The sequence below is a fragment of the Bos grunniens genome, chromosome 5, assembly GCF_055505025.1.
Source record: "Bos grunniens cultivar Pamir isolate PY7600 chromosome 5, Bosgru_T2T1.0, whole genome shotgun sequence".
Taxonomy (NCBI): Eukaryota; Metazoa; Chordata; class Mammalia; order Artiodactyla; family Bovidae; genus Bos; species Bos grunniens.
Window position 1 is genome coordinate 49,449,580 of NC_141169.1, and position 27,201 is coordinate 49,476,780.

Here is a 27,201-nt window from a genome sequence, read left to right on the forward strand (position 1 = left end):
GTAGATATGTTCATTTGTGTCATATTTTAGATTCTATATAGAAGCAATATCGTATGATATTTGTCTTTCTCTGTCTTACTTCGCTTAGTATGATAATCTCTAGGTCCATTCATGTTGCAAATAGCATTATTTCATTCTTTTTATGGCTGAGTAATATTCCATCATGTGTGAATATTTTGGTTGGTTCCATGTCTTTAAATGGCCATAGTGTTTAATTTATTTGTATGTGTATGTCAATTCTCTGGAGTTTTGCCCGTATTTGCCATTTTTCTATTGGAAAGTCATCACTTTTTAAAATTTTGGCAAGAATTGTCTTTGTTAAGGATTTATGTATATGGGAGTTGAACTATAAAGAAAGCTGAGTGCCAAAAATTGATGCTTTTGAACTGTGGTGTTGGAGAAGACTTTTGAGAGTCCCTTTGACTACACGGAGATCCAAGCAGTCCATCCTAAAGAAGATCAGTCCTGGGTGTTCATTGGAAGGACTGATGCTGAAGCTGCAGCTCCAATACTTTGGTCACCTGACGCGAAGAACTGACTCATTCGAAAAGACCCTGTTGCTGGGAAAGATTGAAGGCAGAAGGGGATGACAGAGGATGAGATGGTTGAATGGCATCACCAACTCGATGGACATGAGTCTGAGCAAGCTCCAGGAGTTGGTGCTGGACAGGGAAGCCTGGTGTGCTGCAGTCCATGAGGTCGCAAAGAGTCGGACATGACTGAGTGACTGAACTGAACTGAAGGATTTTAACCCAGAATTTCCCTCAGGATATCATTTACCTTTTAATATTATTTCTTATATCCCTGAGATATAGATATAGATATGATTTTATATATATATGAATATAAATATATATATATGTATCTACATAGGTAAAGATACATATATATATCTTATATATGTATCTTTCATACATATATATGATATATATCCATGTATATCTTTAGAGTGTTAGTTTAGAAAGATTGCCAAATGCTCACCTATATTTTTTTCTAGAATGTTTGCAAACTATCAGACCCAAGATCTTCTTTTCCCAAGTGGTGTGCAAACTAGATGTCTTCACCCATCCTGTCAGTTCTTTGCCATCCCCCAACCTTACTAAACAGAAAGACTCAAGGAAGGAAGGAGTGAGGATTATCTTGTGGGGGTGACTGTACCATTCTTAGTAGTTCTACAACAGCCCTCTCAAAAGGATGAGTGAAAGTGGTATGTTTGCTTCTGCTCTAGGCAAAATGGCCTCATCAAAGTTCTATGTCAAAACTGTTCTGCTTTCTTTCTTTCTTTTTTTTTTTTTGAGGCTCATTCTGAAAAAAAGCTCCTTCATGTAGTATTTGTTACCCATGGAATTTTCTGTTGCTTCAGGAGTCTGTATTCTAGGATGCCTGTGTCTGTGATGACTTTCAGATGAGATTAGAATTCATAAGATTAGCAAATAAACTGGAAAGAAGAATCAAGGGAGGAAGGTTCATAGTGCTCTGGAGACTTCAGAGATCAGTGATAACAAGAAAATCCTCCCAGTCCTCTGTCCTGAGAACAGCCTGAGACATACAGGTGAGGGCAGGCAGGCATCTTAGTTATTCAGGCCACTGCTGCTGGAGCTCCTAAAATACTAGGTATGAGTAGGGCTTTGCAGATTACGAAGTGCTTTCACATGAACTATGTAGTTATTGTCAAAACAACGTATTTGTGTTCTGTCGTCCTTCTCAGCTCTCTGTCTCTTGCCTGAGAAAGTTACATTCCTGGATGGAATGTAACCTCTCTGTCCATCTCAAACTCAACTCCCAGCTCTGACTTCAGACCCCAGTGCCTTCCTTCCTGTCATGATTTCTCATACAGGATGTGTCTTCACAGACTGGGTGGAGTTGTAACTAGGAGTTTCACTGGGACCTGCTTCTTTAATAATTTAAAAGGCCATAGTCATGAGCTCTATGTGACATGAACACAGACTTGGGAATTAAACTTTCCTGAGGTTGTTTGGCTCGGTGGAGTTTTCACTGCTTGACCTTATACAAGTTACCTAACCTCATTGAGCCTCTTCTATAAACATGCACAGTGACTCCCTGACAGAACTTTTGTGAGGAGTAAATTAATAAAACAGATGCTTCATACATAGAAGTGGCTAACGTGACAGTTAGTGTCCTCCATTTCTTTCACAAGAATCCATAGCTACTGTTTCAGCAATAATTTTCAATATTTAAGTAACTTTTTGGTTGTAGAAATATTAGAACATAACAATAAGCAAATAAAATTAAAACAAGCAAAAAGAAGAAAGGAAAAATAAGTGGAGAAAATAAAAACTTGAGAGAGCTACTATTAACATTTTAAGATTACATTAAATATATTCACATTGAAAGTAAAAGTTGCTTAGTCATGTCTGGCTCTTTGTGACTTCATGGACTGTCCATGGAATTCTCCAGGCCAGAATACTGGAGTGGGTAGCTGTTGCCTTCACCAGGGGATCTTCCCAACCCAGGGGTTGAACCCTGGTCTCCCTCATTGCAGGCAGATTCTTTACCAGCTGAGCCACCAGGGAAGCCCAAGAATATTAGAGTGGGTGGCCTATCCCTTCTCCAGTGGATCTTCCCCACCAGGAATCGAACCAGGGTCTCCTGCATTGCAGGTGGATTCTTTACCAGCTGAGCCACCATATTCACATTATGGTGCAGTTATTACCACTGTCCACCTCCAGAACTTTTCATCATCCCAGACTGAAACTTTGTACCCGTTAAACTGGAATATCCCCTGGAGAAGGGAATGGCAAGCCACTCCAGTATTCTTGCCTGGAAAATTCCATGGACAGAGGAGCCTGGTGGGTTACAGTCCATGGGGTCACAAAGAGTCAGACACAACTGAAGGGACTTAGCACCCATGTGTGTATTCTGCTAAATATTTTATAATTTTGTTTTTATATGATAATTCTTAGTAAATGTTTTATTGAAATATACACATAGAAAAGAGCACAAATCATAAGTATTCAATTTAACAAATTTTTACAAAATAAACATTCCCATGTAGCTAACATCCAAATCAAGAAACAAAACATTAGCAACACCCTGAAGCACCTTTTATAGCCACTTCCAATCATTACCCGCTTCCAAAGTCAATCCCTTCACTATTTTGACTTCTAGTATCATGGATAGTGTTTCCTATTTTGAGATTTTTAGTAAATGGAATCATGCAGTATGCACCCTTTGGGCTTATTTAGCTCAACCTGAGGTCTTCAGGAGTCATCTGTGTTGCATGTAATTGTTGTTGTTCAGTCGCTCAGTCGTGTCCAACACTTTGTGACCCCATGGACTGCAGCACACCAGGCTTCCCTGTCATTCACTATCTCCTAGAGTTTGCTCAAACTCATATCCATTGAATCAGCGATGCCATACAACCATCTCATTCTCTGTCGTCCCCTTCTCCTGCCTTCAATCTTTCCCAGAATCAGGTCTTTTCCTATGAGTTGGTTCTTCGCATCAGATGGCCAAAGGATTGGAGCTTTGGCTTTAGCATCAGTCCTTCCGATGAATTCAGGACTGATTTCCTTTAGGATTTATTGGTTTGATCTCCTTGCAGACCAAGGGACTCTCAAGAGTCTTCTCCAACACCATTGTTTGAAAGCATGAATTCTTCGACACTCAGCCTTCCTTATGGTCCACATTTCACATGTGAGATGTACATCACATCTCACATCTGTACATGACTACTGGAAAAACCATAGCTTTGACTATATGGACCTTTGTCGACAAAGTAATGTCTCTGCTTTTTATACGCTGTCTAGGTTTGTCATAGCTTTTTTCCAAGGAGCAAGTATCTTTATTTCATGACTGCAGTCACAGTCCACAGTGATTTTGGAGCCCAAGAAAATAAAGTCTGTCACGGTTTCCGTTTTTTATCCATCTGTTTGCCATGAAGTGATGGGACCAATGTCATGATCTCAGTTTGCATATTCTCATTGCTGTGTAAGTAGTCCACTGTACCAATAATAATAGCTGATTAATTCATTCCACTGTTGATATTTGAGTTGTTTTCACTTAGGGGCCAAGATAAATAGAGCATGCCTTTTTTTACTATTAGTATTTATTTGTTTACTTGGCCACACCGTGCCTTGTGGCATGTAGGAGCTTGATCAGGGATGGAACTCATGCCCCTGTAGTGGAAGCTCAGAGTCCTAACCACTGGGCCACCAGGAAAGTCCAGAATACTGCATGTCTTTGGATGAATAGGTGCACATTTTTTTTTGTTGTTGGGCTTCTCCATAGAAGTGCAATCACTGAGCCTTACTAGTATTTCCAGTTTTCCAAAATAATTGTACTAATTTATACTTTCACCAGCAATATATGTTTCACTTCTTCACCAGCTTCACATAGTCTTTTTTTTTTTTTCATTTTAACCATTCTGATGACATGAATTGGTTTCACTGTAGTTTTGATTCCGTGATTGCTAATGAAGTTCAGCAGTTTCTCTTGTGTTAATTAGCCATTTAGATATGCTCTTTTATGAAGTGCTTATTCAAGCCTTCTGACCATTTTTCTACTGGATTGTTTGACCTTTTTCTTACTAATTTATAGAACTTGTTTACATATTCTGGATAAGAGTCATATATGCCCAAGTACCTTATCTCACTTTATAGCTTGTCTTTTCACTCTCAGTGCTATCCTTTGATTAAAAAATACTTCTTAATTTTAATATCACCCAATTTACCAATTATTTTCTTTTATGATTAGTGTTCGTGTCCTGATGAAACTTCAATATTTTTTTATTTCTTAAAAATGTTTAAGCTTATTTAATTTAATGCAGTTGCCATATAATAAACTGCACATATTTAAAGTGTATATGATTTGTTCAACTTCTGGGAGTGATGGTTAATGGATGTTATCTTGACTGATAATAATTTCATGGTTGAATTCACAGGTCAGAACTTTAACAGTTCAGTAATAATTCATCTTACTAATTCATCTTAATCAAATTTGTTTTCCATTTCTCTACTACTGGATAATGCAGTTGTTTTCCTTTTATTCTCTATCATAAAAAATAGCACAGTTAGTACCAATTTTCTAGATATAGAATCTAGACAAATGGTACTGATGAACCTAGTAGAGAACAGAGTTGTGAATACAGTGGGAAAGGTAAGGGTGGGACGAATTGAGAAAGTAGCGTCGACATGTATTCACTATCATGTGTGAAACAGAGAGCTAGTGGGAAGCTGCTGTGTGACACAGGGAGCCCAGCCTGGTGCTCTGCGACGACCTGGAGCGGTGGGATGCAAGGAGGGGAGGGAGGCTGCAAAGGGAGGGGATATATGTGTGTGTGTGTGTATATATATGTAATTATGATTGATTCACACTGTTGTATGGCAGAAACCAACACAACATTGTGAAGCAATTTTCCACCAATTAAAACATTTTTAAAAAGTAAAAAACAAAAAAGCAATGTTAAATGTCATAGGGATGAAACAGCATGGATGAAGAGAAAATAATGGGTATGGTTCGTGGAAGACAAGATATGCTAGGTTGCTTGGCAGTGCTATCATGGGAGGGAAGGAGAGCAGGAGTGTTACATGCGATGGTGAGGAATCCTCAGGCTGTGCTGTGCTTCAATAATGAGCTGTCAGGTGTTGTGATGTACAGTTCTTAAGTGATAAAGTACGCAAGCAATGTCATAAGAGGTTCTGGCTCAGCGTGGTGACAGCTGCCTATTTCAAGAGAAACTCACTGAAGCAGGAGAGAAACAACCTTTCTTCTTCAAAATGCTTTTTAATTACAAGAGCATCTGCCCATTAAAAAAAAAAATCAGAAAATATGCATAAAGTGAAAATCATTCCCTAGTCCAAGTCTCACTCCTCATAGGTAACCCCTGGAAATATTTTGGTGTGTAATCTTTTAGATATTTTCCATGTTTGATTTTATATGCACATTAACTTGATAGATACCATGTTTGGTTTTTAAAACAGGACTGCATTAAAATAATGCTTGGTGCAACATGGATGGACTCAGAGATTGCCATAGTGAGTGAAGTAAGACAAGGAGAAATATTATATGCTATTATATGTGGGATCTAAAAAAGGGTACGAACAGTCATGGCTGGTTAGCTAGCTGGTTAGAGCACGGTGCTAATTTTAAAAAGGTACAAACAGAAATAGAGTTGCAGATGTTGAAAAAAAAAAAACTTATGGTTATCAGGAGGTAAGGGAAGGAGGGATAAATTAGGAGACTGGGATTGGCATATACACACTACTATATATAAAACAGATAACTAATAAAGACCTAATGTAGAGCACAAGGAACTCAATGCTCTAGAATGGCTTGTATGGGAAAAGAATCTAAAAAATAGTGGATGTATATATATGTACGACTGAGTCACTTTGCTGTACATCTGAAACTAACATAACGTTGTAAACCAACTATATGTCAATAAACATTTTTTAAAAATAATGCTTGGCAGCTTGCCCTCTTCACTTACAATCTTGTGGCTCCCTTTCCAGACCAGTGTGCTGCAGGGGTGCCTGCTCCCCATTCTCCAAATGCAGCTCACAGTGCAGCTGATATGCCCTATTCTCGGTCCTAATCCCTGTGGTCACCAAAATACTCTGGCTGAGACCACAAGGCAGAGTGGCCAGCAGGAGAGTTGTGTCTGACTCTTTGCGACCCCATGGACTGTAGCCCACCATGCTCCTCTGTCCATGGGATTCCCCAGGTAAGAATACTTAAGTGGGTTGCCATGCCCTCCTCCAGGGGATCTTCCTGACACAGGGATCAAATCAGTGTCTCTGAGTCTCCTGCATTGGCAGGGAGATTCCTTACTGCTGAGCCATCGGGGAAGCCCTTGAGGACAGTGTGTCTCCATAAATTGTTGAGAATTCTTCTCAGCACAGTTTCCATAACCAACTCCTATTTACCCTTTTGGCTTCATCCATCCCTCTCTCCCCAACTCCAGGCTCATCACACTGCAGGTCGGTACCTGCAGGGCCTGGATCGTACCATTCTTTCTCTCATCTCTTGGTTCTTGCTACTGCTGGACATCGTTTGTCCCAGTCTGCATTAGGGAACTTTTATCGAAGTCCCAAACTACCCTGTGCACAAACCCATCACAGTGCTTATTCTTCCCTATTGTTCATTAACAATCTCCCCTGTTAGACTGAGTTCAAAAGCCGGGGCTGTCTTTTCACGTGCCTTTCTATCCCCTCTACCTGTACAGTGCATACATCACACACTGTTTTTTGAATGAATGAACTAAAAAACTTTCAGAATCCCAGATATGAGATTTCTCCTTTGAATTTCCGATCCTGTCTCATCAATAATCACTGTATGTTGCCTTGAATTATGGTTACTGAATCCTTATCTTACTTGTTTTAATAGCCCCAGTGGTCTTTGAGGGCTGGGATTGTGTTTTGTCTCTTATGTAGTTTCATGATATTTTTCATTGCCTTTGTCTTTCCTGTTGCTTCCAGGACAGTTTCTTACACAAAATAGGCTTTAATAAATATATGTTGAATGCGTACACGAGTGAACACATACATGAAGCTGCCCACAAATGTAATTGACGAGAGTGAGTTACACAAGGAAAGCAAGGATAGCGGACTGGAAAATACATGGTAGAGTTTTCAAACTAAATGAAGTTGACTTGTAATACCTCCTAGCACATTACTTCCAGAATTTTATCATGTGCCAATAAATATTGTTACATTACATTTTTATTTGAGCAGAGAAATCTTAAAATATGACTTTTTTTCTGAGTGAAAAAGCCTCCGTGCTCTTTAACATCAGAAGAAAATCCAGCCTGATTCAATCTTAGATGGACCTTCTTCCCCCAAAATACACCCTCTTACTCTTGAAAAATAGCTGACTAGCGTATAACATCTGCTCCTTCCTCCCCTTCAAAAACCAAAAGAAAGCAAATCCAGTATTTTTAAATAACACTTTTCTCTACCATAAAATGTAATTTCTCCAAGTGTCCACTGCTGGGGAGAAGTAAACAGAGAAAAAAATTCCTTACAGCTGTATGTATTACCAGTATCACCAGTACCAGAATCAACTGTTGCACAAGAACCTCCCGCAGAAGAAGTTGAGTTAGGAGGGAATTTAGTGCCTCTTTTTCTCTACCAAAAAGTAAATTTTATGAAAGCTATTTACCGATTACTATTTGATTAGAACAGCCTGTAGAGGGCGTCCTTACATTAAGAGCTAGAGGGGTTAGAGCACTATTGAGGGAAAAAAAATACATTCAACTAAAACTGCACCTTTCTGGAGTAAAGAAAATGTCTACTGTGTTGTGAAATTATTATCTTTGGGGAACAATTGGCATTACAATGCTAAAGTGCTTTAAGTATTGCTGAATGTATATGAATGCATTACATAAATGAATATTCACTGAAATAAAAAATAGTGAAATCTTTGAATAGATGTGAATTTTATTGTAAAGGTAGAACAGCTGTGAAGGTTTGGTTGCAAACAGACTTAATCATGATTTACTTGTCAGTGTGAGGTATAGTGGTTAAGAGAATAGGCTTTGAAATCAGAGCGACTGGGATTTGAACCCTGACTCTACCACTGACCAGGTAAGTAACCATAGTTAGCACTGGGTAACCACAGTCAGCTAACTTACTGGACCTTTTTGAGCCTGGTTTCTCCATCAGTAACGTGGGAATAATAATATCACCTACCTATTTAAAAGTGTTGTGAGAAGTAAGCTCTTAAAGTACTTTTACAATTAAGAAGTTCAAATCCATTGGAGATTTCTTGTTGTTAGGGAAATTAAAATGGAGGAAGTCTTGTTTTGGCTTCAGAAGCAGGAGAGCAGGTTCTGACTTGCTTCTGATTGGCCTGGACACTGCCTGGATTCTGTGCCTATCTGCAAACACAAGTCAGGCAGCACTGTAGATTAAAAAAAAAGGAGGTGGGTCTGGAATTCTTGAGCTCCTGAGGGTCTGGCCAGCATCCCCACACCCCAACCCCAGATCTAACAAAATCCTATGACTCACAAGATAAAACAAACAGCATTGTAAAAGTTTAAAAAAGAACCAGGGCTGCACTTTTGTGTGCAAATTGATGATATGTTTGTAGCCCAGGATTGTAAGTGGGAGCCCTGGAAACTGTAATTTGAAGTCTCACCCATGGGGTGGACGCATTTTCCAGGACCTTTTCCCAAATGGGACTCCAGATTGCTATTAATGAGGGACTTCCTAGGGCTGTTCAAGCCTGGATGTTGGTTGGCGCAATTTGGTGATATATGTGCTTTTACTTTTCTTTATTCTTTTCTTTTCAGTTCAGTTGCTCAGCCATATCCAAATCTTTGCTACCCCATGGACTGCAGCACACCAGGCTTCCCTGTCCAGCACCAACTTCTAGAGCTTGCTCAAACTCATGTCCATTGAGTCAGTGATACCATCCAACCATCTTATCCTGTCTTCCCCTTCTCCTGCCTTCAATTTTCCCCAGCATCAGGGTCTTTTCCAATGAGTCAGTTCTTCGCATCAGGTGGCCAAAGTACTGGAGTTTCAACTTCAGCTTCAGTCCTTTCGGTGAATATTCAGGACTGATTTCCTTTAGGGTTGACTAGTTTGATCTCCTTGTGGTCCAAGGGACTCTCAAGAGTCTTCTCCAACACCACAGTTTAAAAGCATCAATTCTTCTGTGCTCAGCTTTCTTTATGGTCCAACTCTCACATCCATACATGACTGCTGGAAAAACCATAGCTTTCACTAGAAGGATCTTTGTCTTTTCTTTTAATGACTGTATAATTGAAATGAAGGCAATTAATCCTCGATTAAATATTGAAATTGTTTATTGTGTGACCAGTGGTTTCTTTTGTTAACAAATCCTTCAAACCTAAAATGAAAGCAAAACTTTCATCAAAACACTTGTTCTTTTTGAAGATGAACAGTTGTACCACTGAAAATATTTCATAATTAGAAATGCATATGCTTTAGTAACTCATGACCCAATACTTAATGCATGCACCTGTTCCACTTCAGGTTTGTTCTCTCACCTTGTACCTGTGTGCTCAGTAATGTCCGACTCTTTGTGACCCCCTGGACTGTTGACCACCAGGCTCCTCTGTCCATGGGATTTCCCAGGCAAGAATACTGGAGTGGGTTGCCATTTCCTTCTCCAGAGGATCTTCCTGACCCAGGAATGGAACCCATGCCTCTCCTGCACTGACAGGCGGATTCTTTACCATTAAGCCACCAGGGAAGCCCCTCCCCACAAGGGAGTGAGTCAAACAATACGCCAAACCCCACAGGCTCAATCCTTGGGACATCTGTTGCAGCATTTGGATGCCAAAAAACAGAGAAGTAAACAACCTTATTCTGAGTCTGAAATCTAAGTTAAACAAAAGAAGAAACCCCCTTTTGCTTCCGTTTTCATCACACACCCAAGGAATTTGGCAGGGGGGCAAATTAAATCCCTACTGGGGTTTAATGGGTGTAGCTGGCCAGAGCCCATTGCCAGCCAACTACTCTTCCCGTATGCAAGGCCAGAGCCTTGGCTTGCTCTAAAGCGCCTGAGATTTCAGTACCAGCGCGGCACGCCTCCAAATTTCTCAATATACTCGCAACTATGAAGATAGTCGGAGAAGGCAGTGGCACCCTACTCCAGTACTCCTGCCTGGAAAATCCCATGGACGGAGGAGCCTGGTGGGCTACAGTCCATGGAATCGCTGAGGGTCGGACACGACTCAGTGACTTCACTTTCACTTTTCACTTTCATGCATTGGAGAAGGAGATGGCAACCCACTCCAGTGTTCTTGCCTGGAGCATCCCAGGGACGGGGGAGCCTGGTGGGCTGCCGTCTATGGGGTCACACAGAGTCAGACACGACTGAAGTGACTTAGCAGCAACATGAAGATAGTCATGACTTTTTGAGCCCGGCCCCAGCACGTTAGGCAAGCCTGTCATCCAGAGCTCAGGGTGCTGCCGGTGAGCAGGGAGAAGAGCGTCCCCAGCTGTAAAAAGCATTCTCCGCAGTGTCAGACAAGCGAGGAGTGAAAGCCCCACGCCCTGGTCAGCCCCAGCGCCAGCAACCAGGGCACTTCTGGACAGTGGACTCTCGGGTTTTAAATAGATGGGAATGCGCCAAGTGTTTGCAGAGTGAAGAATGACAGGGGCGGAATATGGGAGAAGTGGGACAGTGAGAAAAGTGGAGGAATATGAGCCTTCATTTAACACCGGGGTACCAATGGAACTTATCATTATTATTATCGTCTGGGTTCAGTCAAGCCTTAATAAGTCAATTCACCGCATTTCCCTCCGTTCATGCCTCATCTGGCCAGAGGCAGCGCAAGTGACGTCCCAGGGGTCCCTTGGAGCGCCCTTTTCCGCGTCTGCTCCCAAGCGGCGCACGGCGGGTGGACTAGGTCTCCGGGGTTCCGCGCCTCCCCACCCCCGCGCGTCCCCCCAGCGCCCCCCAGTGGCGACCGACTGGGCACCGTCACTCATTGCTCGCACCGCACTTGAGCCTGCCCTTCCTGCTCTAACTCTCCCGCTATATTTAACCCTCTGACCGTTGTGTCTCCTTCGGCGGGCTGGCATCTCCTGCTTTGCCAGTCTTGCGCCTCCGCTCCCTCCTCTCCCACCTGCTCCCGGTTCCCTTGTCCCGCTCTCTCCAGTTCTTCTCCCTCCTCCTACTACTCCTCCAGCACACCCAGGCTCACTCGTACCAGAGCCAAGAGGCTACACGCCCAGCCGTCTACGCGGGGAACTGCTCCGGCTGGGAGACAACTTAAGGGCGGCAGGTTGGGTAGGTGCGGGAGGAGTTTCAGCTGCGAGAACCACGATCCAGGCGGTCCGGAGTAGCATGGCCCGGAAAAGCGCCTTCCCTGCCGGCGCGCTCTGGCTCTGGAGCATCCTCCCGTGCCTGCTGGTGTTGCGAGCGGAGGTCGGGCAGCAGCCGGAGGAAAGCCTGTACCTGTGGATCGACGCTCACCAGGCGAGAGTGCTCATAGGTAAGGTTTCGCGGGAGCTTCTACTTCTTCCCAAATGCCTGGGTCTTCATGCCCTGCAGCTCTTCTATTAAAGGAGAGATACATGCATTTAGAATGTTTTTAAAACTTAATTTCCAAGGAAGATTGTACCCTTTTTAGTTAGTTGCGTGTTTGCTAAGCCCCTTCAGTCGTGTCGGACTCTGCGATCCTATGGACTATCGCTTTTCCATCTAAAAGCGTTTAAGCTTTTCTCTCCATAAATCTAAGCTGTTCTAATGTTCTGATCATGCTGTTGTTGGTTTCTACAATCCAGCGTTTTTCAGTGGACCGAGCATGTGTTGGCACCAGTTTACTCCACAGTTCACTCCGTTTCACTGAAAGCATGTCTTTGCCATCATTCTTATCATCCACAGGAAGATTAATTGGTACTTGAAGGCAGGTGCTTTGTGAAAAGAAATGACCCATTACTAATTCTTCGGTGTTCTTTTGGCACGCAAGTTCTGATTTGGATTCTTCTAAGTTCAGCTAGTTTGATAGCTTTATTTCTTTGTGTGTGTGTTTTTAAACCAGGACTTGAAGAAGATATCTTGATTGTTTCAGAGGGGAAAATGGCCCCCTTTACCCATGATTTCAGAAGAGCACAGCAGAGAATGCCAGCTATTCCTGTCAATATCCATTCTATGAATTTCACCTGGCAAGCTGCAGGGAAGGTGAGTCCTGTTAACCAGAAAGGCTGGAGAAAATCACCCTATAATATTTCCAGCACCTGATGGCAGATAGAAATAAGGCGATATAACATGTAGTCGGCTACATTTTTCTTTTTTACAATTTTCAAGAGTGATTTCTCATCTGATCTCCAAAGCAAATAAAGAGTTAACTCCCATTTATTTAAATATGTCACATAAATTGAAGATTCCCAAAAGAAAGAGCTAGGCAAAGTGCCTAAGATCACTATTTTGATAAGTCTCAGTGTCTTCAGACTGCTGGAAATATAATGACCTCAAATAGCAGCATGACTTTTTTCTGTGCTCATTGACTTTAAAATTTAACATAATACTTAAAAGTCTCTTTCCCCCATAGTATCGATATATACCAACCAACCATCTGTGACATTGTTTACACTTTAAAACAATTTTTAAAGTCTGTAAGTACTTTTGATATTGTGCCTTTGAAAAAACGACATATTGAGTGTTATTCACTAATGATAACACTATATATTTCTGGTACAAGTTCACAGACTCAAAGTGTCATAGAAGAATGTTTGTAAAATATTGGAAGCTATTGGTTTTTTAATACCTTCACATGAAAAAGAAAACTACACTGTATTTTTATGAAGAAGCATTCCTTTTATTTCTTAGCATATTAGCATCTTTTTTTATGTTTCAGTATTAAATGACCTGTATTTTGGAAAAGAAAGGGAAGATAAAATGTAAGCTTAGTTTCTTTTGTTCAATTGGAGAATTTACTCTAGAGGACAAATGGTAAGTTAATAAATTCTTCTGCTCATTAGTGGGTAAAATGTGTCTACTTATGAAAATCATTGTAATTAAAATCACATTTTAGGTCTTTTTATTCTAAAGCTGCTTAAATGGCTATTTTCATAAAGAATGTGATCCAGAAAACACTTTATAAAAAGTAGTTACTTTGAATTGAGACACCACTTTGGTTCTCTCTAATTACCTGCTGTAGTATAGGCATGATTATTTAAGCTGCCTTTTCCACAGGTCTGTTCTCTCGTTTTTCCTTTCAACTCTAGATCCTTCAACACTTCCATTGTCATACAGGAATAGATGTTTTGGGTCCACCAGAGTTCCTAACAGGAGGGTCATCTATTCTAATACCCCCATTTTGCAGATAAGCTCACTGAAGCTCCTACTGCTCTCTGAGGAGGGTATTCCTTCCTTCCCCCGCTACAGTTTCCTCTTCATAGATACTTTATGGACAGCTAATCTTGAATTATTGTGAAACCCAGTGATAAATCAACGAATGGCCTTTTATTGTCACCTTTTATTTTTCACCTGAATCTATTGTGTTTGACCACTTGTCAGCTGGGATCAATATTGATTCTGTGATTTTAAAAAGGAACATTTTCTTTATTTATACTTCTATAGATTTGTAAGAACCATTAGGGACTTCCCTTGTGTGTCAGTGGTAAGAAACCTACCTGTCAACGTGGGACACAAGGGTTTGATCCCTGGGCTGGGAAGACCCCCTGGAGGAGAAAATGGTAACCCATTCAAGTATCCTTGCCTAGGAAATCCCATGAACAGAGGAGCCTGGCAGGCTACAGTCTATGGGGGTCAAAAAAAGAGTCGGACACAACTTAGTGACCAAACAACAGCAAAGAACCTTTAGTTTGACTTGCACCCCTCCCTAGCTGACAGTGTTCAGTAACTTCAGGCAAAGTAGAAAATATTAGTAGCTCTGGCTAGTTGATTTGATTGGTTTATCAATCTATTTATTTTTCCTATGAGTTTGTCTTCCGAAGAATGGAACTTGAAGCAAAGGCTTAAATTCCATGCTCTCTCCCCTTTGCAAACGTTGGCATATTGTTGAGTACAAAATGGATTGCATATCCAAGAATCTGAGGAATATTTCTTGTAGAGGATTAGAGAGGGTGGTGGAACTGGCATGTAGATGAAGCTTCGAGAGTCTTTTTCTCTCTGGTTTAGTTGTTGATTCCTCTTGTGGATTATGCTGGCCAATGTTAGCACCTCAGTTCAGTTTGCTCCAGATTGGTTACCACAGGTAACTGTGTGAAATCTGTTATGTTTCCTTTTTGGAGGAGTGGGGGATACTGAGAAAGGGGAAAGGATCTACATGATGCCAAACAGCAAGATGTTTTAAAATATTATTTAGATGTGACTAATGCCAATAAAGTTCTGTGATTCCAGCACCATAATTTTTGAAATGCATGGAAATTTTGAATATGGAAAAAATATGACTTCAATACCAAAAAATACTCTAAGACTTTAGAAAGGCAACTTTGGCTAAATCCAAACCACATCAAAGCATCTACATGGAAAAATGAAGAGTTCCTTCCATTATCTAATTATTTCATTCAAAATGTCAAACATTTAGGGATTTCAGCACAAGCAAGACACATAGCTTATTAATGAAAATTTAATCTCAAATATTAAATGTTTCAGTAACCATGGAAAATTAAAATATTTTAGGATTGAAGATCCAGTAGGTGTTATCTACTTCCAATAAAGTATTTGTTCACTAACCCATGCTATTCTTGGGGCCATTTAAAATGACTTTCATGTTTGACTCCAAACAAATGCAAATAAAAATTACAGTGAGATTCGTATTCTCACACTACGTTGGTCAAGTTTTTAAAAGTATTTTTAGTTTGTGGAGGATTATCCTTACTGATTTGTTTCTGATGCATGTTAGCTTTTCTGTAGGGCAATTTGACTCTGATGGCAAAAGAATTGACATGGATCATTTGACTAGGATATTTTACTCCCAGAGATTCATCTTGAGAAAATAATCATGGATACGAATAAAGTTTTTGGTGCCAGCCTGTTCGTGGTCATGCTATTAATAAAAGGAAAAAAATGGGCAACCTAGAAGTCTCTGATAATGGCAAGAAGCATTAATAAAAATATCTAGATATCTACTCAATGCCATGGAAAGATGTTCATGACAAATTATGCAATAGCCTATAATAGTATATTCTGTTTAGTTTCATTACAGAATATATGGACAGTTACAGGAAAACATGTCTGATAAATGTCTAATCCTCCAAGGTGTTAACATTAGTTATATCTACCTTTTGGTTTTGGTTTTCTATGTTTTGGTTTATCTATGTTTTGGTTTTTCCACAGTGAATGTGTTTTGATTTGTAATTTTAAAAATTATTTTACATTAAACGTATGTAAAAAGTTATACTTCAGAATCTAAAACTGGATGATGTGCTGTATTATAAATAGTTTACTTATATTTTTATCCAGTTTCATTTTTGCACTGCAGATCACTCAACAAAATGGTAAAATGGCTGATCTTAACCTATGGATCCCAAAGAATTTGCTTATGTATAGTCCTCACTGACTATTTTTTTGTGAAATCTTCAAAAGTCTGCTTTGCTAAACTTTCCTGCCTGAAATCAGATTCCTTGACCTCTTCCTCTCTCTTAAAAATTCTGTCTCTACTTGATTGCCCATTTAAAATATTCATTCATTTTCTGACGTGCACCTTCTCAAGGCTTTTAGATTAGAGAATTTCTACTAAAGAGGCTTAAGCTTAAAAGATTGGGATAATTAAAGGGAAAATAGTCTTTATTACTGTATATAACTTTTAATAGTTGATATTTTTCAATAAGGCATTCTTTATTCTAATTTTTCCCTAAATTTGAGACAAGTAGAGGCCAAGAGCAACTATTTTGGTTTTCTACACTACACATTAATTAAACATTTTATTTGGAAAATAACCCTTTCTAAACCAAAAGGCTTTCAAATAAAACTTTAATGAGAAGTTTTGTTAGACAAATCTGAATTCTAATACTGAGACACCACTCTTGATTTCCATATGAAGAAATTTGGTGTCAGGCCAAATATTTTATTTCTAGAAATCATATAAATAGATCTTTGTTTATAAAGATTATATAGACTTGATCTTAATCACTTTACTATGTTCTGTCACTTGCAGAAGGATGCTAAGGTACTGTGACCCTGGTCCCCAGTTAATAGGGCATCCCTTTTTCTGCTGGCTTCTGGTAGCAGTGATGATGAATTTATGCTGAGCCATCTATGCTAGTTTTCCTATCTTCTTACGACCAAATGCCTGTACTTTGTGATGTTTGGCAAGGGTTGGAATGAAATTGGTGTCTATGGAAGAGAAATCTTCTGGATGAAGATAATGGGCCAATATTAACTTGAAGTCCATCACCTGAATTATTAAGCAAGCTCTGATGATCTGTACCAACAGGTCCAGATCTTAGAGTAAGCTTTATGTCATGTATCGTTGTTGTTTAGTTGCTGAGTCGTGTCCGACTCTTAAAAACCCAAGGGCTATCCATGGGATTTCCCAGGCAAGAACACAGGAGTTGGTTGCCATTTCCTTCTCCAGGGGATCTTCCCAACCCAGGAATTGAACCGGAGGTTCCTGCCACTTCTCCTACATTGCAAGCAGGCTCTTTACCACTGAGTCACCAGGAAAGCCTGGTATAGTAGTCAGGTATAGTGGTCATAATTCTTGCAACCTCTAGAAGTCACTAATATATATATATATATTCATTTTTCTCAGTTTTAGGATGTTTAAAAACAAAAGTTTAGAACATTGCTGTGGATACAGGAAAGGAAGAACATTTTACCTGCTGCCCTGGGGAAATGGGTGGACATGTGTATGGTGTGGAAAATTTACTTTATTGGGTTAAACTGCAGGAACATGCTTCTTTGTTCAATGTGTGGTCATTGAAAATAGAAAATAGTAGATATGCTGAAGATACAGTGTATAAAGTGAAATATCTTCCAAAATGTAAGGTTAAATATAAATGTGTTCATAACTTTTATTAGCTCTCTACAATTAAAAAAACTTCTTGAATTACTGAAAACTGCCAGAATAGCAATAATACAAAGCCAACTATAAGGAAAGACTGAGACTTTTGCCTAGATTGTTGTGTCTTTGTAAATGATTCCAGTTAGCACCCAAATTTAGCCTTTTTTGGTTGTTTTTAAGTGAAGCATTGTTGTTTTATTATAGAATGTTGTGTTATTTTATATGTACAGCAAGGTGGTTCAGTTATACATATATATATTATTTTTTAGATGGTTCATTTATACATGTATATATATTTTTTGAAGATTCTTTTCTATTATAGATTACAAACTATTGAATATAGTTCCCTGTGCTATACAGTAGGTCCTTGTTTTTTATTTTATATATAATAGTGTGTAATGTAATGCACGTGCATGCATAATGTGTATCTTTGCGATCTCATGGACTACAGCCCACCAGGCTCCTCTGTCCATGGGATTTTCCAGGCAAGAATACTGGAGCGGGTTGCCATTTCCTTCTCCAGGAGATTTTCCTGGCATAGGGATCAAACCTGTGTCTCCTTTATTGGCAAGCAGATTCTTTACCTCTGTGCCACCTGGAAAGCCTGTATATGTGTATTTGTATCCAAACTCAGATTTAAAATGAAGAAAGTACCATTGAGGGGAAAAAAAAAGTCAGAAACAGACCATTTTCCTGACAACTAACTCACATTTTTGCTAGGTTTTTTTTTTTTTTAATAGGATCACTCTACTGACAGGTATCTATAAAATCAACTGGATCATCCCCTAGAGAGCTTGTTTTGCAGTATGGTGGTTGATATGATGTAACACTGGGCCCCTTAATTTGGTTGCAATTCCAAGTCTCAAATTTCCCCTTGGACTGGTTGTGTTAAGAAGACCTGTATTAAAATGGTATTTTCCTTCCTTTCTCCCCTTGACCAAAATCAAAGAAAAACAATAGAGAGTGAATTTTCATTTAAATACTTCCTCTCGCTCTTCAAAGCAACTGCCAAATGCCCTTAAACACCTCCTCCCAACTCTGAAGTTATGGTAGTGCTTATTGTCATTAGTTAAATCCTTCAATGTGTACCGTCCACATTTTTTTCCTGATGGAGTTATGATTGTGTTGGTGGTTACAACCCAAGTAGTTTATCCCTTTGCACCCTTGGAGTTTGCAGTGGTTTTATGTCACCAAATGAAGGAAATGCCTCGATTTTTGATCCCTGTTTCATGGTTTCCAAGTGAGAATGTGGAAACGTTTACATACTGTGGGCATGATTTCTTCTTTTAAAAAAGAAGGTACTCATATCAAAAGCACAACTTTAAACCTTTAGTGTTTAGATTCTGCTGTGTTGTGGTATTTTGCATTGTGGTGTTGTGGACGTGCCACCAGGGATCAAAGAGTAATTCTGCAGAGGGCCCATTTCATTAAGCAAGCAGGCATGTGCCAGCCATCTGTTGTATCCACTGATAGAAAACAGCAGTAAGTTTCTCAAACTTTTGCCAGGGAAAAAAAAGAGAGACTTTATAGCTTAGAGGAGATGAGTTGCAAGGTACCTTGTAAGCCTCATCTGGTTCTAGAGCGATTTATATGGCATAAATGTAAACCCTGCTGGGTCTTCCTCACACAGTGGTGTCAACATACATAAACAAACCCTTTGCTGTTATCCTCTATGTTTATTCCTGACTTTTAAATGTTTGCACCAATAGAAATCTTTTAACTTGTTGTGGTGAGGTGGAAAGAAATGATGTTCGATAAAGCATTTTTTTTTAAATCAAGACTTTATTGAATATATGTTACACAGCATTCTTTAACATTTAGGTCTCAGCATAGTTGTTTTGGATTAAACTCATTTAACTTAAATGTCCCTGATGAGTAGGATGAGTGTTGTAAGGAAAGAATTTGAGGATTGAAGAGCGTACAGGAAGGGAGACACCTTCCATAGCCCGAGAGTGGACTTTCGTCTAACACTCTGAAATGAATTGTCTCCAAGGAAACACTTGCTGTCAAAGCAAGAGACTACTGGGAAGGGGTGCCTGGGTGGAGAGCAGTAGGGTAAGGGAACCCAGGAGGACTGCTCTGCCATATGGCTCACTGTCTTGGGTTTTATGGTGATGGGATTAGTTTCTGGGTTTTCTCTAGCCAGTCATTCTGACTGAGGGTTCTTTCTCATGCCCCATGCATTGCTCAGCCAAGAGGGATTCCAGCGAGGAGGGTTCTGGGAAGTTGGTAGGACATGTGGCGTCTCCTTTTGACCTTTCCCAAATTCTTCCGGTTGGTGGTGGCTTGTTAGTTCCATGTTCCTTACCAGACCTCCTGTTATAAGATGACTCATGCAGATAGTTACTATGGTGCCTAACCGGGGTGGATAAGTTTCTGTCAGTGTTTCCCCTAACAAGAATGTAGTGAAAATGCTCTTCATCTTTCAGCCACATCTCTGGAAGAAGTATTATCAGATCAGGGCTTCTTTTGCTGCAGTTTTTTAGCCAGCTTTCTCCATTTGCCAGCCTGGGATGAACTTGGTTACATTCCCCTGAACACTTCGTGGATGAGGAGTTACTCTCCCATGCAGTGTTTCTCTCTGCCGCTGGCACTCAGTCAGTGAACAGATACAGACACTCAGTCAGTCACTGGAGCATACAAAGAGGAGTAAACATGGTCCCTGCCCTCAGGGAGCCCATAGTCTAGGAAACAAATATCCATCACACCCAGGCAAATGAGGTTAGAAAGTCTAGGGCTGGCTGAGAGCACAAAGAAGGCCACCCCTTTCCCTGTCTGGAGGAGGAAGGGAGCCAGGAGCTGAGCAGGTGACTTCCGAATTAATTCCTGCAGGATAAGTAAGCTTTCACCAGACCAGCAAGAGAAGAAAGTGCTTTTCAAGTGAAGAGCTCAGGCTGTTCAAGGGCGTGGAGGTCTTAAAGGGGAAGGCATCTTTTAGGTGATCACAGTGGACCTTGTATCTTATCTGAGAGGTTATGGAAATTCAGTAAAGGAGATGTCAAGGTCAAACAATGAACAAGGGTTTTGGGGGAGAAGAAGGTACAAACAATTTAAGGAGGTTTCTCTCTTTTCTACCATGAACAGAATGGACTCAAACATTTTGCAGCTTTGTCCCAGGGACATATTAAGTAAATCTGGTTTCTCTGTTAAGTAGACAGTGGCTTTTCTTTTTTAAAATTTATTTGAGTATAGTTGATTTACAGTGTTGTATTAATTTCTGCTGTACAGCAAAGTGACTCAGATATACATATACATAGATATACACACATTCTTTTTCATTTTCTTTTCATTTATGGTTTATCACAGATATGAAATATAGTTCCCTGTGCTATATAGTAGGGCCTCGTTGTTTATCGTTTCTATACATAATAGTTTGCATTTGCGAATCCCAAACTCCTAAAACATCCCTTCCCCAAACCCTCTCTCCCTTGGCAACCACAAGCCTGTGGTTTCATGTTTGCAACCTCTGTGTCTGCATGTTTCATAGATAAATTAATTTGTGTCATATTTTAGATTATGTGACAATGGCTTTTCTACAACTATAATTTAGCTCTTGTTTTTCTTACTAAACTTTTTAAAGTTTGTGATGATTAGTCTCAGCTCCAGGTTAAATTTTTTTAGGTGATTAGAGCATAGAACTATTAAAGAAAACCACTTTATATAAAAAAAAATCACTTTATGTGAGTGCATAGGAAAACAATTTGCTGATGGAATCTAGAGCTTTGCACTTACTGTAGAAGGATGCTTAAGTAAAGAAAATAATGTTCAAAGAGGAATTGACTTAGCATTCTCAACTCTTATATTACATTTCTAATTATTAAGAAAAACTTTCCAAATATCAAGAAAAAGTATGATAAAGATAATAGGAATTATACTTGGCAGGTGATCTTGCAGTTGAAATGATAAGAAGTTGAACAGTGTAAATGGATGAATTCAAACTATGCCTGCTTCTTCAAGTATTCGATTTTCTTTCAAAACCTATGAGTTAAAACTCTAGGATCAAGGAACAAATGTCTCTGCCTCTGAGAGATACATTTTATCTTCTTTTTAGATTTTATGGATGAATCTGATGAAAGACACTTGGAAAATATCAGGCATTTTTGAAACCTATTCACCTGAACAAATCTCCCAGGCAGCAGTGTGTTGTGGGCCTGGGACAAAGCGACATATTTAGGGAGTGAATTCTTAGCTGACGGTGAGATAAAGGACATGAACCCAGTCCCTGCTTAGCTGCTCTTGGCCAGAACTCAGATCATGCCTTGGGTACAAAACATAATCAAGAACCCAGTCCTATATGGCTGGTTCATGTTGATGTATGGCAGAAACCAACACAATATTGTAAAGCAGTTATCCTTCAATTAAAAGTAAATGTTTCTTAAAAAAAAAAAAAAACAAAACTAAAAAGACAATCAGAATAAAACAACAAAGACAAAAAAACCAAAAGAACCCAATCCCTGCCCTTGAGAAAACTAGAAGCCAACAAGAGAGGCAGCTATATGGAGACAGATCATTTTAAGAATTCCTGGTAAGTAGTGTTGTAGAAGCCGGAGAAGGCAATGGCACCCCACTCCAGTACTCCTGCCTGGAAAATCCCATGGACGGAGGAGCCTGGAAGGCTGCAGTCCATGGGGTCACTAAGGGTCGGACATGACCGAGCAACTTCACTTTCACTTTTCACTTTCATGCATTGGAGAAGGAAATGGCAACCCACTCCAGTATTCTTGCCTGGAGAATCCCAGGGACGGGGGAGCCTGGTGGGCTGCCATCTATGGGGTCGCACAGAGTCGGACACGACTGAAGCGACGTAGCAGCAGCAGCAGCAGTGTTGTAGAAGTACTGAAGCATTCCCAGGTTAGAATGAGAGCACACAGGAGAAAGAACTCTGGCCCTGAGTCTGAACTGGACAAGCACAAACGTGGAAGAGGGGATGATTTTCAGGGAAAGGAGACAACGTAAAGCAAGGCATAGAGACCAGGCATACATTATCTGGGGAACTAGTACTTTGGTGTGGCTGGAGTGTATGTGCAAGGTAGGCAGTGGAGAGGAAGGCAGGGGCTAGGTCTCCACAACTTCATCCTTCATGTCAAGGCACCTGAAACTTACTCTCTAGGTAATGTTGAGTCAATCCATGAAAAAGTATGAAACAGAGTACAATAGAATCTGCCTGCAATGCAGGAGACACCGGTTAGATTCCTGGGTTGGGAAGATCCCCTGGAGAAGGAAATGGCAACCCACTCCTGTATTCTTGCCTGGAGAATCCCATGTACAGAGGAGCCTGGCAGGCTTCAGTCCATGGGGTCGCAAGGGTCAGCCACGACTTAGTGACTAACCCACTGGAGTATGACAGAGGCAGTTAGAATTTAGATCATCCTGTCAGCAGAATGGGGGATGCCTCTGAGCTGGGTGTTTCTATATAGCATTATGGAAAACCCAAACAAACTTTTTGGCCAAACCACTGTTCATTTTTAATTATTTGACTCTCCCCATAAATGTTCATGACAGCAAGGACTTTGACCTATTTGCCATACAATTCTAGGTCCTGGAATAGCTCCTAACACACAATGCTGCTGCTGCTAAGTCACGTCAGTCGTGTCCAACTCTGTGCGACCCCACAGATGGCAGCCCACCAGGCTCCTGTCCTTGGGATTCTCCAGGCAACAATACTGGAGTGGGTTGCTGTTTCCTTCTCCAGTGAATGAAAGTGAAAAGTGAAAGTGAAGTCGCTCAGTCGAGTCCGACTCTTTATGACCCCATGGACTGTAGCCTACCATGCTCCTCCATCCATGGGATTTTTCAGGCAAGAGTACTGGAGTGGGTTGCCATTGCCTTCTCCGGACACACAATAGGCAATCAATAATGAACTGTTGAATGACTGAATACATAATTGTTCCCATTTGAGAGAGAAAACAACTGAGAAGAGCAAAGGAGGAACAAGTGAAGGGTGACAGAACTGGGATTTAAACCTAGACAGGTGGGATCTAGAGTCCTTGCACTCCAGTGTGTAATTGCTCAGTCATATCCGACTTTCTCCAGCCCCATAGACTGTAGCCCACCAGGCTCCTCTCTGTCCATGGGATTCTCCAGGCAAGAATACTGGAGTAAGTTGCCATTTCCTTCTCTAGGGGATCTTCCCAACCCAGGGATCAAACCCATATCTCTTCCATCTACTGCATTGGCAGATGAGTTCTTTATCCCTGAGCCACCTGGGAAGTCCTGTCCTTACTCTGATTCATGCTAAATAGGTATATGAACACAGAGCGAGCTCTGGGAACACAGAGGAGGAAGCAGCTAGCTTTGGCTGAGGAAGTAGGGGAAGGCTTCACTAGAGAAGATCTAATAATCAAAGTGGGGCTTGAAGAATGTGCATGAGGGGTTAAATCCTCTAAGATGGGAGCAAGGCACAGGAAGGAAGATATCACAGGCAGAGGCAAAAAAAAGTTGTGAAAATGCATTGTGGGCAAGGCTAATGGTACCTGAGACTGAGGCTAGTTGAGTGGAAGGGAGAATATTGGGGGTTCTGGAAGAGAGGAAATGAAGAAATGATGCTGGACACTTGGTAAGGGTCAGATGGAGAAACACTAGAACCTGCAGAAAGGTCACTTGACCAGTTCTTATATCTATACGAAAAGCTGTTGGGTTACCTCTAAACTCCTTCCAAATTCTGAACTATTAGTATTCTATACCTTAATATTAAAATATCTTGAATCATTTAATATTAATGGTAATATCTTTTATATAAACTGAAATGTCTCTATATTTTTTAAATCAAAGCAGAAAAATTCTTCCTCCAGAATTGTGTCATTGTCAATGTTAAAAAGATTCACCTCAGAATCTTTTCTTTTTTATCCTATGTTAATAGTAACAGACAATACTTAATAAGACATACTCGGGACGGGGTGCTTTTCTGAGCACTTTACAGATACTATCTCATCAGATCCTCACAACAATCCTAGGGTAGGTACTATTTTTATGTCCACTACATAGATGAGGAAACCAGAGCATAAGAAAGTCAAATTCCTTGCCCAAGACTACACAACTAAGAACACTTATGTACACATTTATATACTTAAGAGATCTTTGATAATTTTTGGAATATCTCCTCATGCCAAAAAATAGCCATTCAAACAATACTTATCAATGTTTACATGGCCTAGGTTCTGAGAATACAAATTTTGATTGATCTACCTGCCTTCTAGGAATTCATCAGCTGGTGGTAAAGACTGGCATCAGAAAGGCCATTATGTCTTGGGGCAATCCAAGTGCTGGGTGCTAAAGAACTTCCACATATAGAGCGTTTTAGAAGAAAATGAGTTTATTAAGGATGAAGAGCAGAGATAAAGGGGTATTATGAGCACAATGGGCGACCTCCTCACAGGCTAGGGAGAGTCAACAGTTTTCGTGGATTCATAGCCAATTTTTATAGCCTCAAGACAAAGAAAATCCCTGCCGGAAGGTTAGTGTTAGGTGATTGGTTAGAGTGCCCTAAGGTGTTTACTGGAGTGGGCATCTTTGCCTAATTTGGAGTCGGGAAGCTTATTAGTGATGACCACTGGAATTTGGCCACGGTTACAGAGGGGCTCAATTAGCTTCAAAAATGTCTTTGGTTCTGGGCTCCACATCTGTAGCATTGGTACAAGACCGCTCACCTGTTGCCTGGGGGCAGGACTCAACATTCTGGGACTGCCCTGGGGGTCCAGTGGCTAAGACTCCACGCTCCCAAGGCGGGGGGCTTGAGTTTGAGCCCTGGTCAGGGAACTAGATCTCCATGTGCCACAACTAACAGTTTTCATCCCACAGCTAAAAGATCCCACATGCTGTAGCTAAGACCTGGTGCAGCCAAATAAATAAATATTTTTTTAAAAAATAAAAAAAAAAAAAAACAATCGTAATCATTGTGGTAAGTTCTTGGGCTACCACGTTCAGTTGGACCAGGTTTTTCACTGCTTGAGGGAATCTGACCAAAGCGTCAAGTTCAACTTGACTAAGCTGAAATCCAGCCCATATTTCACTTGTCAAGTCTTACAGCCTGACACAGAGCTGCCCCTGCCCAGAGGGGACACTTCTACCTAATTTGCACAGAGCTTTCCTATGGGCTAGCTGTTGCCCCTATTAAATGCCCTAAGGAAAGTGCTAGGGGAATATAAAACCAGAGGATCTTGCCATTGATCAGGTAAATTTGCAGTTGCTTATCTTCTGGGGTAAACAGCACAGTGGCGGTACCATCTAAACTGGGTCACAAACTGTTCAGTAGGCAGACAGTGACCAAGGCAGGTGGGGTTAGGATGGGCATTCTAGGTCTACTGGATGACCTGTGGGAAGGCACACAGGATTGAGAATCAGCAGAGCGGCTGGAGAAAGACAGTTTGTCCAGAATTGTTAGGGTTTATGGAACAGAATATCTCAAAAAGTAAGTGTGAGATTATGATGACTACTGTATGCCACTGTTGGCTTGTCTTATAAAAAGTGGCAAGCCATTGAAAGTTTAAAAGTAGATGATGATGTATCTGTATGGAGGATAATTTTGGTGGCAGATGAAGGGTAGATGAGGTAGCTGACTGAGGACAGGAGCAAATTAGGAAGTTATTTAAGATGCCATAAGAGGTGGCAAGGATGTGAACCAAAGCAGGTAATTGGGAGAAAGAGGGAGGAAATAGGAAGATACCACTGATGGGTCTCTTTCAGTATAATTGGCAGAACTTATTGAAAGTAGGTAGTCTGGAAATGGGGGAATAGAGGGTGACTTACATGGTTGGGAAGATAGTTAGGTCTTAACTGGTAAACTAATTACAGAACAGTTTGAGGCACAACGATAGTAGGATTCATTTGGAAATTGCTGAAGATGAAATTTCTGCTGAGCATCTCAGATGGCAAAGTCTGAGATTTGAAAACTAGAGTCTGCATTTGAAAACTAGAGTCTAAAGCTAAGACATGAGGTATAGAATAGAAATACTGATTTTGGACACTTTGGATCCTTCTTGTCTTCCTCTCTTCCTTCCTTCTTTTGATCTCAACTCAATAAATACTTATTGAGGGACTACCTAATGACAAAGCATGTGTTGAATGCTAAAAAAATGAAATGTAAATTGTATATGATGCTTGGTTTCAGTTCAATTCAGTTCAGTCGCTCAGTCGTGTCCAACTCTTTGCAACCCCATGAATTGCAGCACGCCAGGCCTCCCTGTCCATCACCAACTCCCGGAGTTCACCCAAACTCATGTCCATTGAGTCGGTGATGCCATCCAGCCATATCATCCTCTATCGTCCCCTTCTCCTCCTGCCCCCAATCCTTCCCAGCATCAGAGTCTTTTCCAATGAGTCAACTCTTCGCATGAGGTGGCCAAAGTACTGGAGTTTAAGCATTACCATCAGTCCTTCCAAAGAACACCCAGGACTGATCTCCTTTAGGATGGACTGGTTGGATCTCCTTGCAGTCCAAGGGGTGCTCAAGAGTCTCTTCCAACACTACAGCTTGCTTTCAAGGAGACTACAATTTAGTACAGAAGCAGATAGGAACCAAAATAGCAATAATATAATAACAACCACATTTTAAATGCAGAATGAACAAGATGCTATGAAAGTACTGAAGAGGGCGCATTACCTCTGTTGGGGGAGGAGTGAATTATCAGCATAGGGGCCCTGTGTTCTTCAAAGCCTAGCCTAAAATATGTGAGACTAAAATATGTGCATTTGGAATGGCTTCTCTGCTTGACTTCATGACTTATGTACTTAAGATAATTTGGCCTAATGTAGTCTGCCTTCCACTTGCCATATATATTAAATATATATAT

At 40.6% G+C, this 27,201-nt stretch overlaps 1 protein-coding gene and 1 long non-coding RNA gene across 4 annotated transcripts in view; one reads left to right on the forward strand and one right to left on the reverse strand.

Moving 5' to 3' along the window:
• Positions 1-9,717: 9,717 nt before the first annotated feature.
• On the reverse strand, positions 9,718-11,784 carry LOC147371911 (uncharacterized). The gene is made up of 2 exons (XR_015163847.1): positions 11,648-11,784; positions 9,718-9,816 (listed from the first exon to the last, which is right to left on the reverse strand). It is a non-coding gene; the product is annotated as an uncharacterized LOC147371911 (long non-coding RNA).
• The window catches only part of WIF1 (Wnt inhibitory factor 1), a 91,434-nt gene continuing 75,566 nt past the window's right edge, over positions 11,334-27,201 (forward strand). The window contains exons 1-2 of one of the 3 annotated variants that reach the window (XM_086400207.1): positions 11,334-11,932; positions 12,482-12,621. In XM_086400207.1, the coding sequence (XP_086256333.1) occupies positions 11,785-11,932; positions 12,482-12,621 (288 nt within the window). In that variant the 5' untranslated portion in view covers positions 11,334-11,784. The remainder of the gene's footprint in view (positions 11,933-12,481; positions 12,622-27,201) is intronic. The other 2 variants (XM_086400208.1, XR_015163844.1) reach the window with 2 other exon arrangements.